This window comes from Dromiciops gliroides, chromosome 1, assembly GCF_019393635.1.
Source record: "Dromiciops gliroides isolate mDroGli1 chromosome 1, mDroGli1.pri, whole genome shotgun sequence".
Classification (NCBI taxonomy): domain Eukaryota; kingdom Metazoa; phylum Chordata; class Mammalia; order Microbiotheria; family Microbiotheriidae; genus Dromiciops; species Dromiciops gliroides.
Window position 1 is genome coordinate 674,643,935 of NC_057861.1, and position 12,875 is coordinate 674,656,809.

Genomic DNA, 12,875 nt, shown 5'->3' on the forward strand with positions numbered 1-12,875 from the left:
ACTCCTCATTCTTCCTTATCTCACATATCTAGTCATTTGTCAAAGTTTCTCTTTTCTCCTTCCACAACATCTCCCCACTGGACCCCTCTTCTCTGCTCACACAGCCACCACCTTAGTTGTAGCCATCATCACCTCTCTTCCAGAATATGATGGTGGCCTCCTCATTCATTGTCTGTTCTTCCGGTCTCAAGTCTCTTCCCATTTTAGTCCATCCCATGCCCTGTTGCCAAAGCATTTTACCTCAGGTCTAACCACATCATTCTGTCCTCCAGTGACTTTCTATTGCTTAGAGGATAAAATTTAAACCCCTCTTTTTAACTTGCAAAACCCTTTACCACTTGGCCTCAACTTATCCTTTCAGCCTCAGTCATCATTACCCCCTCTCCCACATTCTTCAGTCCATCCAAAGTGTTCTTTTCTCTGTTCCTCAAACCCAGTCCTCTCTCTCTTCTTCCTCTATCCTTCAGGATGGAGCTCAAGGGCCACCTTCTACATGAGGCATTTCCTCATTAGCACCCCCAACGACTAGTGCCTTAGTTTTCTTAACCTAACTGGTATTTAATTAACTTGTATTTTTTCATATTTATTCCCTTAATATTTATTTTGTAGTCTTAGTACAATTTTTAGCTTTAATAGCTTTAAATAGCACCAAGGCTTTGGGGACACTTATCATATATGTGTGTGTATACATTGTATACATTATATATTATAATATACAATATAATTATACATATTATACATATATATGCATGTATACTTTATATGCACATACATACATATGTCTATACATATACAGATGTGTAGATATACATATATGTAGATACATGCATATATACCTAAATGGATATATCTATATGTATATACACATACATATATGCCTATACACACATAGTCTCCCATTAGTATATAAGACACTTGAGAATATGGATTGTTATATTATTTGTATCTGTATATTCCCAGCACTGGCATGGTGCCTAGCACATAGTAGGCACTTTATAAATGCCTGTTGATTGATGATTTCAATCACTCCTCTGTCCCCCATCCTGGGATGAGAGGGGGATCATAGGTTTAGAGCTCAAAGGACCTGAGAGATCACCTCTCCCATTTTTTTTTTTTTTTGCGGGGCAATGGGGGTTAAGTGACTTGCCCAGGGTCACACAGCTAGTAAGTGTTAAGTGTCTGAGGCTGGCTTTGAACTCAGGTACTCCTGACTCCAGGGCCGGTGCTTTATCCACTGCGCCACCTAGCCGCCTCCCCCATTTTTTTTTTTTAAGTGAGGCAATTGGGGTTAAGTGACTTGCCCAGGGTCACACAACTAGTAAGTGTTAAGTGTCTGAGGCTGGCTTTGAACTCAGGTACTCCTGACTCCAGGGCTGGTGCTCTATCCACTGCACCACCTAGCTGCCCTGACCTCTCCCATTTTACTGATGAGGAAACTGAGGTATGGAGAGTTTAGGTTACTTGCTGAAAGGCACACAGTTAGTACATGGCCAAACCAGGATTTGAAACTAGGTCTTCTGCTCCCAGATATAGCACTCTTTCCACTGTCTTTCTAGTGTTCTGTGTTGCCTCCCCTAATGAGGAAACCAATACAGAACTGAGAGGTCAGTCCTGGAATCAGAGCCCTGCTTTTCTCTTCCTTTGTATGAAGATAGAAACCCAAATATCACGTTGACTTCAGAATCTCTCTGCCGAAGAGGTCTGAGGAAGGCTATTCAGCTGCTTTCTCAACACGATAATCTCGTTCTCTCTCTGCAGAAGCCTATGTCCCCCCACAACTCTTCTATAATGGGAAGGTGGATTACTTTGACCTGCAGCGACTGGGGGGCCTCCTGTCTCATCTGAAGAAAACCCTCAAAGGTATGTTTGTGTGAGGCCTGACAGGGCATGGCCCACAGGCACTCATGCTCATCCCTTGGAGCCAGCCTGGATTCATCAAGAGCTAGTCATACCACACCAAGCTCATTTCCGTTTTTGGACAGCATTACTTTGTAGATTAGGGGAATCCTATAGACATTGTCAAACACATTACTGAAGTGCAGGCACAGTCTGTCATGCTTGTGAACAAGCTGGAGACATATAGAAAGGATAGCATAGTTTTTTGGTGGATTTGGTTGGATCACCCCAAGAGAGGTGATGAAGGAATCTGGCAACAGAGAGGGAAGTCTCCGGTGGAGTAACCCAAGGCTATGACATTTGTGATTCCATTCACTTTTATCAGCAACACGGATAGACATAACAAGCATAATTATCAAATGTTTGAATGACATTAAATAAGGAAGGGATTAATGGGTCACATGAGTGGCAAGATGTGGACTAGACATTTCCTCTGACCCCCATGCCTTCTTAGACTGTTTCAAAACAGAAATTATACACTAAAGTCTTTCCACTGGGAAGGAGAACAAGTGTTACATGCTTGAGTGAGAACCCAAAAAGTCTTTAGCAGGCTTGCATAATGCTCTGAATAGAAGAATATGAAATTTCATGGGAGTACATTGAAAGTAGGTTAAAATCTCCACCAGTACAGGTTCAAGGGAGGGGACGCATGGTTTGGCAACAATTCAGTGAAAGGGACCCAGGGGTTTTAGTGGCTGTAACCTCAGCATACGTCGGTGGTGTAACATGGCAGCCTGAGAAGCTTTGCTGTCTGAGACTGTGTTAAGAGGCATGAGGGCTAAAGTCCAGACGCTGAGAGGCCCTGTGGAGTAAGTCATTCCGTTCAGGGCTCCTCACTGATGAAGGATATTGATAAACTAGCCTGTGTCCAGAAGAGGGTGGTCAGTGCCTTGCATGCATTGGTTAAAGAAGTGGAGGAGGTTTAACCTGGAGAAGATTCAGGGAGAACACGGTTACTAAGGAAAAACTCCCTGATAAATAGAGTGTTCCAAAAGTGCGATGGACTCCTTTGTGAAGTAGTGAGTTCCCTGTCATTGGAGGTTTTTAGGCAGCATCTGTAAGACCACTTTCTGGAAATTCTGTAGGAGAGATTCCTGTTGAGATGTCATTGGATGAGATGACCTCTGAGGTCTCTTAGCTTTGTAATCCTGGTCTTGAGGGGCAGTGGAGCTCTGGAGACAGTGTCTCAAATCTGGAGGGGCCTGTGACCCTGAGTGCCAAATTGATTGAGTTGAGTTTACAGGGGGATAACCTTTTTCATAAATACCCCAATGCCACAGATCCAGAAAAAGAAGGGAGAATTTGCGTGAAGGGAACTTTCCTGGCTTTTTAGATCAGGCCTCCCATGCAGGCTTAGAGTTGGCCCTACTAAGGCAAGCCTCAAGGGACAAAATCCAGAACTGGACACCCATATCTCTGAAAACTAAGTGTGGATATGCTAGCTTCATGGCCCCTGCTTTCCCCCAGGCTCCTACTCGCCTCATCTTGGCCAGTTCCCAGACCACTTTTCACACTCCTTCCGTGTTGTGCAGGCCTCTTTTCAGCAGGGGGAGCCAGAGAAGCTCAGTTAGTCTGCAGACTGGGAGAGGAATGTGTCTCCTGATTGAGGTTTCATGGTGTCAATGATACTGTACATTTGTACAGGCTTTTAATTCTTTTTTAAACCCTTGAACATCTGTTATCTCATTAGGTCTTTTCAGCAGCCTTGGGAGGCAGGCAGAGCAGCCCAGTTCAACAAATAAGTATAGATTCAGCAGTTAGTGCTTGGGGCTCTGAGGAAGAGTGGGCCAATAAGCTCCCTCTCTGCCCTTGGGCTCTCACAGACCAGGGACCTAGGGCCACATAGAGGCACCAGAGTTTAAGGTCACACAGCTGGGTAATGATAGACCCAGGCCAGCCCCAGGCACTAACCTTATGCCCAGTGCTTTGCCCTTTCTGCCATGTCCCTAGGCACTGAGTGTCTCCTGTGGTCAAGTCGTTTTTGCTCTCTTTTCACATATTTACTTGTGTAAATGTTGTCATCCTCCATGCCCCCACTTCATTCCCCAGAATGTAGGGACTATTCTTTGTTTTGTGTTTATATCCCCAGTGCCTAGTACTAGTCTAGGCACAGAGAAAGTGCCTTAGAAATGCTTAGCATTGAATTGCTCAGCTGGGGAAGGTATATGGAGCTTAGATAAGACTCTCCTTGCTCTGCGGAAGCTTGTGGTCTATAGGGGATATGACACAAACATGGACAGCTGGAGCTGTCACACCCTGCTAATAATACAAGAGAAGGACATTAGAGGGGCCCAGACAAGAGTGCTCGCTTCCCTTTCATGGCAGCCCTTTGTCTTGAGTGTTGGGCACTGGAAGAAACTTCGTACCCCTCCCAGGGCTCTAACCTCAGCTGCAGAGCTTGCCTTGAGCTGGCTGCCCTCCCCTCTGGGCACCTTGGACAGCTCTTTCAGAGCTCTCTGTACTGCAGGACCAAAGAGGGTCAGGCTTTGTTGCCCCCCCATCCCAAAGGCTGAGATCAACCTCCGTGCCCTTTCTCCTAGATGACCTGGCATCAAAGGCAAACATCTTGATCGATCCCTCAGAGCTGCAAGCCATCACCATGGATGACCTTGATGAGGACGATGAGTCAGCTGCACCAACTGCCCAGGTGACCCTTCCTTACGTACCTTTTTCTTACCCTGTCTTGGACTTCTCAGATCCCCATAGGTCTACCCCAAAGTATTCTTTTACTCTGGGTGACTTAGGCCATCTCCGGGAAGACTTCTCCCAAGCTATTCAGGTTAGACTTCCAGAGAGGGGGCCTAGATGCAGAGCAGCTCTCACTGAGATGACATCACTGCCCACCCGCTTTTGCGTGCAAAGCATCTTTTCTGAATCTCTCCTTTTCCCCAGACTCAGGCCTTTGGACTTCCTTGAAGAATTGCACAAAAACAGAATTTATATGGCTGTCTTCCTTTGGGACAGTGGTCTTACCTTCACTCTCTCATTTATTTCCCAGGAAATAATATTTCTTATATTTATACAAAGTTTAATAGTTTATAAAACATCTGTAGCCATTATCTTATTTTATGCTCTCAATATCCCTATTAGATATGCAGGTTGGGTCATTCATTTATTCATTCAACAAGCACTCATTAAATCCTAGTTGTGTACAAAGTCCTGTGCCAGGTGCTAGGAATGGTGTAGAGTTCACACAGTCCTTACCTTTATTACAAAAGAGGAAAATAAGGCTCGGAGGAGATTTGTCCAAGGTTGCACCTCCTAGTGAGTTTGAGAGGTGGGAAAGAACATATCTTCTCCTAGTTCAATGCTCTTTCTAACCCTAACCGCACCACAGCTAACTCACTAACTTGAGAACCTTAGCTAAGCTCTGCCTTGTGAGATTTTTTTGGTTTTATGGGGGGGGGCAGTACCAGGAGGCTCTTGGTGTGACTGGACTCTTTTCTTTCTCAGCGCCCTGTGGCTGCCCTAGCTATTGGAGGGGCCCTGGCCAGACCCAGTTGGCTCAGTTCCCCGACACTCAGCAGGGCCAACCGCTTCCTTAGCACTGCAGCCGTGAGCCTCATGAACCCCCGGAGGCCCCTGGGCACCATGGAAAAAGTGAAAATCCGAACACTGAACGTGGAGCAGAGAACAGAAGAGGATAGTACGTGAATGGGGCTTGGGGCACTGTGACCGTTCAAATCAGTAGATTCAAGCAAACGTCTCTTAGGGGCCTACCAAGTACTTAGCCCTGGGGATACACAACTGACAAGTGAAGCAGCCCATGCTCCAAATGATCCTGAAATCCATTGGTACTGTTCTGTAGGAATAAGTCTAATACAAGGTAGAGTGTGCTGGGGCAAAGGAGAGACAGAGAAAGAGCCAGGAGGAAAGTTCAGGAGTGAAGTCCCTTTCACTTGTGAGGATCAAGGAGGAAGAAGGCCTCAGGGAGGAGGTTGTGCTTGAGCTGAGCTGGGAAGGGAGGATGGAATTTCAGCCGATGGAGGTTGGTTCTAAGCACATTCAGGGGGTAGCCTCTGGGAAAGCTACAGAGATAAGAGATAGCATAGCAAGTTTGAGGAATTAGTGCATGGTCTGGTTTTCTAAAATGGACAATTCTTGAAGGACAGCAGAGTGAAATAAGGCCACAAAGGCTGGTTGGAACCAGAGGGCCTTATATACCAGGCTCAAGAATGTCTATATTTATTTATTTATTATCCTATAGTCAGTAGGGACCCACAGAAGGTTTTCGACTAGGGGAGTGACATAGTTGAACTTACACATTAGAAAGATTCTTTTGGAAGCTGGGTGGAGGAAGGACCAGAGAGGACAGAGATGAGAAGTGGGTTAGAACTGTTTTTGTTTTTGTTTTTTGTTTTTTTTTTAGTGAGGCAGTTGGGGTTAAGTGACTTGCCCAGGGTCACACAGCTAGTAAGTGTTAAGTGTCTGAGGCCGGATTTGAACTCGGGTACTCCTGACTCCAGGGCCAGTGCTCTATCCACTGTGCCACCTAGCTGCCCCTAGAACTGGTTATAACAACAAAGGACATTAAGGAGGAAGGTGTCTCTATAGCCAGGGTGACAAATCCCACTATGGTTATGTTCTCTGCCCCAAGGGCACTTGGGGTTTGACAGAGCCAGTCTCCCAAGGACCCTGATGGCTCTCACTAAGACCCAGCTTCTTCCTCTGGAGCAAAGAGTTCTGTTGCCTGGATCTCAGGCAATATGGTGTTGGCAGCCTGCCAGTTGGGCTTCCTTGTCCCTTATGTGGTAATCAGGGTGGTCAGTAGCTTTCTGAGTCTGTCTTCCTCCCATGCTATTGGGGAAGTTGGCTCTGGAATCCTAGAAGTGATGCTGCTTCCTCTCACATTTGTATTCTGCCAGGCTAAGGAGCCAAGGACTCCAGAAGGGACTGGGGGTCGTCAGGAGACTCTTTTCCTTAAGGGCCTGGATTGATGCCCAGGCAGACCTCAGGAAGATGTTTTGTCCCCTCAGACCCTGCCCCAGCCCTGCCCTGGGTTTGGGTGACCACTAATGGCTGCGTGTGGGTTTGGGAAGAGCACCTTCAGGAGTGAGGAGATGAAATGAGGAAATTGATACTTTAAAAATAGCTCTCCCTGCTGCTTTTGCCCAGATCTGACCTTGTGAAAGGACTTGTACCTGGGCTTTCCCTACTGGTCCTTGTAGGACCCTACAGGGATCCAGCAGGGAATCACAGAACTTCCAAATTGGAAGAGGCTTCAGAAATCCTATATTGCAAACTATGTTAAAAGGAGTCTCCCCTCTGTAGCATCTCTGACAAGTGCTCATCCATCCTCCTCATGAAGGTGTCTGTCTAGTGACAGTGAACTCATTGCTCTCCGTTTGGGGGCAGTTTTCATTGTGAAGTTTTTCCCTATATTGCACTGCAATTTGCCTCTCTGCAGGTACAACGCATTACTCTAGTTTTTCCCTCTTTGAACAATTAGACTGAATCTATTTGTTCTCCTACATCACAGCCTTTCAGATTGTGATTATGTCACACCCTCCCCACACCCTCCAGCTGCTCAGTCTTGTCTTTCCCAGGCCAAGCATCTCCATCTCCTGCAGGTGCTCCCTTCACGGCAGGCTTGTCTTCTGGATTTACTCTAGGCCATCCAAAATGTGGGGCCCAGATATGATCTGATCAGAGCAGCCTGTAGCAGGACTCTCAACTCCTTTGGTCTCCCTTAATGTCTCTCTCTCTTTTTTTTTTTTTAATGAGGCAATTGGGGTTAAGTGACTTGCCCAGGGTCACAGAGCTAGTAAGTGTTAAGTGTCTGAGGCCGGATTTGAACTCAGGTCAGGTACTCCTGACTCCAGGGCCAGTGCTCTATCCACTGTGCCACCTAGCTGCCCCTCCTTAATGTCTCTCTTAATGCAGCCCAAGTTTGCATTAGTTTATTTGGCTGTCAGATTCTACTGTTGATTCCTATTGGTTTTCCAGGCCTATTTTGTTAAATCAGGCATAAGATATTTCATTTATACTTATTGAATTTAATTTTATTTGGGAGGTGTGAAAGGCTGTGAGTCATTGTTCCTAAGGCAGGCAAGAGAGCATTAGCCTTCATTCAGATAATTCTCCTTGATAAAGATACCCAGGCCTAGTCTTGTTAGTGTGCGCTTGGCCATTTAAGCCATGTTCTTTGTGTGGCCCTGCCTATTGCCCCAAACCATTTCCTAACTTGTCCTCAGTTGTACGGTAGTGTGTTTCTGTTTAGGGCCCGTTTCCCCTTGTGCAGCTGGGGCACCAAATGCTGGGCCTAAGGCAGTCATTGAAAGGAGGTAACTGATGACTAGACTGGTGGGACACACTCTTGCTCCATTGCTTTAGGGAAATGGTGAGGGAGATTGATTGTTGTCCTAAGCCTATCTTCCCTGTGCAGTTGAAGGGAGCCATGGGAATGAAGGCCTGTTGTTGGGGAGGCCCCCAGAGGAGCCAGACCAACCCCTTACGGAGAACTCCCTACTAGAGATCCTGGATGGGGTCATCATGATGTACAATCTGAGTGTTCACCAGCAGCTGGGGAAGGTAAGCAGGGGGTTGACTTCTGCTGACACAGCAGAGTTTAGACTTGGGCCTCCTGCAGAGCTTGATGGGAAGTAAGTACTTGACAACAGAGACATCCCTGGTCCTACTAGTTTCTTCTGGCTTGTGTGGGGCTGCACTAGAGGTCCCTCCCACACCTGGAAACCAGATCCTTGGCCCTGTGAAGTTGGTCATCCTAGTCTATGGGTGTCCCTGCATGCTCTTGTAGCTTGTTTAGGAAACAGAGTGAGAGACTGAGGGGTGCCAGGGGCTTTAAGAAAAGATTTCCTGGTTTAGGGTTGCCCTGGTGGGTGGGTGAGATAGGACTGTGTGAGCAGTGGATTCTGAGGGAGGACAAAGGCTGAGGTGCCTTAAAATCAAAATCTATTTCCTTCTCTTTGGATTGGCCCTCGAGCCATCTGTGTGATCATTCAGTATGGTGAGGCTAATTTCAGGGGTTTGTCTTTGCTTCCCCCCTTCTCCCAAATTGTAGCTAAATGTGGAATGTTCACCTTTGAGCCTGTAAGGGGAGGGTTAAAGGGCAGGGATGGGAAGGGGTTGTCTGTGAAGAGAGTGGTTCTGGACTTGGTATGACCAGGGCTATTAGGCAGATAGAGGAGTTGTTCCCTGTGCCGGTTTTTTCCTAGATGGTGGGTGTTTCTGATGATGTGAATGAATATGCCATGGCCTTGAAAGACACAGAGGAGAAGCTCAGCCGGTGCCCAAAGTGGGTAAGAACGGTGTCCTTTACGCCTTAGAGCTGGGGTTGTGAGTAGGGCCCACTGAAGGCCGGTCCCTTTGGGTCCAGGAGGTCCCTTTGGCTTCATGGTGTCTCTTAGCATCATAGCCCTATCCAGAGTGAGAGACTAGAAGAAAAGGAACAGTGCTAACTTCCCATCTGGAGGGTACATCTTTGCCTCGTGTTCTGTTCCTAGAAAACCACTCCATTCCCTTCTCCCCTGCTGGGTGTAGAGCCCAAAGAGTTCTCAGATATGGGCCTCCTTTTTCCTCTTTTCCTTCAGTATCTGCTTCATACCCTTCACCTGCTTTAGAAAAATAACTCTTGCTTATTCTTTATTCTTAGACTGTGCCTGAAGTCTTTCTGGACTTCTGGTGTTTGGCATTTTCCCTGGGCCTGTGCCTGGGCCAGATTAGCTCATTAGCTGCTGGGCCCAGGCTGCTGCTGCCATCAGGGCCCCTGAGCAATGAGATGCTGTCTTAGCTCCTGCCCCCACATCGTTAGGGAAGTCCTCTCAGTCCTGCTAAGTGCTAATGTGTGGGTCTGGGAACTCGTATCCACAGCAGTGCTTGGGAGAGCTGGCTGCTGCTCTGCTGTTTATGATGAGAGCATCAATTATGAATCTGAAGGGAAAGTGCCCATCACTTGCTGAGTCATCAGAGTTCCAAACACAAGGGATCAAAATTTCTCTGTCACTGCCCCCCCTCCCAGCCCCCATGGTATATAGATATCCTGTGGGGCAGCTGGCTTTCTTTTAGGGTAGCCTGACTGAGGCCTCTTGATCAGAAACAGTCAAAAAGAGAATATTCATTCCCCTCACTTTGGAAAAGCTGTCTTTGGGCAGAGTCCCCTGGGATTGAAGCTGGTCATTCATTCGGTCAAGCTCTGAACTTGGGAGGGTGAACAAGGGAGGCTACCAGGCCCCTTTTCCCTCTGACCCCCTAAAACTCCCTCCCTTTTTCCTCTTTTTCTCAGATTCTCTTATTTGTGGGGTGGTTTGGTGCCTCTGGAGTTCTCTTAGCTCTGGTTGTATGTGTGGCCAGGCCAGTACAGCTATCGAGTACTTCATAGACTGACAGAATGTCAGAACCGGAAGGGACTTCAGATATGCCAATGACTGTCATTGAGAATCAGTAACCTCCAGTGGCTCCCCACCACCTTCAGAACTGAATAGAAACTCCTCTGTTGGAGGTTCAAAGCCCTTCATAACATGATCTACCCTCCACATACACCTTTCCCGTCTTCTTACACTGCACCCCCTGCTTTGTAGCCTTTGATCCAGTGACCGCGGTCCCGGCTCTTTCTCCATCTCCCCCATGCCTGGAATGCCCATCTTCCTCATGGCCACCTCCCAGCTTCCCTGGCTTCTTTCAGTGCCAGTTAAAATCCTACTTTCTGGAGAAAGCTTTTTCCACTCCCTCTTAATTCCTTCCCTCCTTGATCCTCTCCTATTTATTCTGCGTAGAACTTGTCCATACATAGTTGTTTGCATGTTGTCTCTCCCATCAGACTGTGAGCTCTTCAAGAGCAGGAGTTGTCTGTGACTCTTCTTTGTATCCCCAGCATTTCACACAGTGCCTGCCACACAGTAGGTGCTTAATAAATACTAATTGACTGATTAAAATAGCCCCTCCCACTTTTGGAAGGCTCTGATTGTTCAAGATTTAGTAAGCATCTACTTGTGTGTAGATCTTCATACTGAGCCAAAAGCGACCTCCCTACAAATTGCTTGCAGAGAAGGACTCAGCTTATGGTCCTTCTGGTGTCCTGTGCTGATGACGTGTTACCTAGCACTTTCATGAAAGCCTGGGCTATTCTCTGTACCATCATTTTTTGGTCTCTCTGGGACGAGGCTGCCACGGATAGCTCTGGGTTGGGAAGGGCGGATAAACAACAGGGAGCATCTATTTCCTCATTAAGCTCTCCAGGATTGTAAGTAATTGTTGATCTCAGGTGTATTGCAGGGTCTCAGAGAGAACAACCTGTGGGTGTGGTCCAGGGTTAGGGAGAAGGGATGTATTTACTGACTCTCCTCTCCTGGGGACATCAACAGAGGAAAGACATTCAGGAAGAACTGATGAAAAGTCAGAAGGTTTTCTCTGAGAAGCTGAATCATTTGAGTCGCCGTCTTGCCTGGATCAATGTCACCATCTACTCTAAGGTGAGGGCTGTTTGCTTGGGGCTTCTTTTGGCTCAGGGTGGTCGCTCTGTCCTCTCCCAACCACTGATGCCTTAGGTTTCTTCAATACTGACTGGATCTCTCCTGGCCTTCTCTCTGCCCCACATTTGTTATCTAAGGCTAGTTCTCACCCAGCTAACCCACACAATGAAGCCAGGCTGGAGAAGGCAAGAGCTTCGTGGGGCTCAGGGAGAGTGATCCTACTGAGAATGGGCACCACAGAATCATAGGATTTGGACCCGGAAGGCGCCTTAGAGGTCATTTTGTCTGATCCCCTGTTCTTATAGATGAGGGAGCTGGGGCCCTGAGAGACCTGCCCAAGGTCACACAGGTAATAGGTAGCAGAACCCGGGTGCAGATAACAGCAGATAATGGCTAGCACTAGCTAGCACTTAGAGAGTGCCTGCTCTTATCAGGCACTGTGCTAAGTGTGCTGTTATTATCCCCATTTTACAAGTGAGGAAACTGAGGTAGGTAGAGGTTAAGTGACTTTTGCAAGGTCACCCAACTAGTAAGTTTCTGGGGCAGGATTTGAATTCAGGTATTCCTGACTCCCAGTCCAGTATGCTATCCAGTCTGCTACCTCACTGCCCAGGTCCTTGGACCCCAAATTCCGTGCTTTTTCTTACCCCACAGGGTCATGGTGAGATCACATATGTAAAGCACTTTACACAACTTAAAGCACTGTAATAATCTCAGTTATTAATGTTATTTTTATTATTGTCTTTCAAGCAAGTGCTGAGCTGTTCTTGCCTTCCTTCTCCATGTTGTTTCTCCACCTCCCCACACCTAACCAGTCTTGTCCCTTAAAGCTCAGAGTATCTGGTCTATGTGGGTCACCGGATGCTGATTAAATGTGGCAAAGAGGAGACATCCTTAGCAAACGTTTTGGGTGTTTTGAGAGTAGACAAAGTGTGTGGAAGGCTCTTTGTTGCTTGGGTACAGATATTATTCCAACCCTATAACCAGCTTCCCATGGTTTCCATGTGGCATTTGACCAAAGGCCAAAGCCCCAGTGCACCCTTTCTTCAAGCTCTCCAGGTTTCTTGGGGCATTCGATTTTCTCACTGAATCCCCAGTCATTCAAACTACATCAAGCTCAAGAGGCCACCTGCCCCACCTCCCTGTGTCAGTGCTCAGAGGCGACCCTGTTTGATATGGACTCTTGGGAGCCAATGGCTTTGGACCCATCCGTGTTATTGCTAAGGATTGTGCTTGGCCTAATCTTCCTTTTCTCCTCTCCTCTCAGGAGAAGATGCAGGACATTTACTGGCTCCTCCGAGTTTGTACCCGCACCATAGAGCATGGGGACCGCACGGGCTCCCTCTTTGCCTTTATGCCGGAGTTCTACCTAAGTGTTGCCATGAACAGCTACAGCGCCCTCAAAAACTACTTCAGCCCTGTCAATAGCATGGAGGAGCTGCCAGGTAAATGAAGCTCAGGTTGGGAGTAGGACCAGGAAGATTCTTCACTGGGGCATGGGGAAAATCCCTTCTCATAGGCATTCGCCTGTTCTGTCTAGAACTCTGTAAA

The 12,875-nt window shown here is 47.2% G+C and overlaps 1 protein-coding gene across 3 annotated transcripts in view; it reads left to right on the top strand.

Moving 5' to 3' along the window:
* RNF123 (ring finger protein 123) overlaps positions 1-12,875 on the top strand; it is a 106,616-nt gene that overhangs the window by 49,334 nt on the left and 44,407 nt on the right. For all 3 annotated transcript variants that reach the window (XR_006352751.1, XM_043962947.1, XM_043962960.1), the window contains exons 21-27: positions 1,759-1,860; positions 4,437-4,543; positions 5,350-5,542; positions 8,282-8,427; positions 9,072-9,155; positions 11,217-11,324; positions 12,592-12,769. Coding sequence is in view for 2 of the 3 variants with exons in the window: in XM_043962947.1 (XP_043818882.1) it covers positions 1,759-1,860; positions 4,437-4,543; positions 5,350-5,542; positions 8,282-8,427; positions 9,072-9,155; positions 11,217-11,324; positions 12,592-12,769 (918 nt within the window). In the remaining variant the exon portion in view is untranslated. The remainder of the gene's footprint in view (positions 1-1,758; positions 1,861-4,436; positions 4,544-5,349; positions 5,543-8,281; positions 8,428-9,071; positions 9,156-11,216; positions 11,325-12,591; positions 12,770-12,875) is intronic.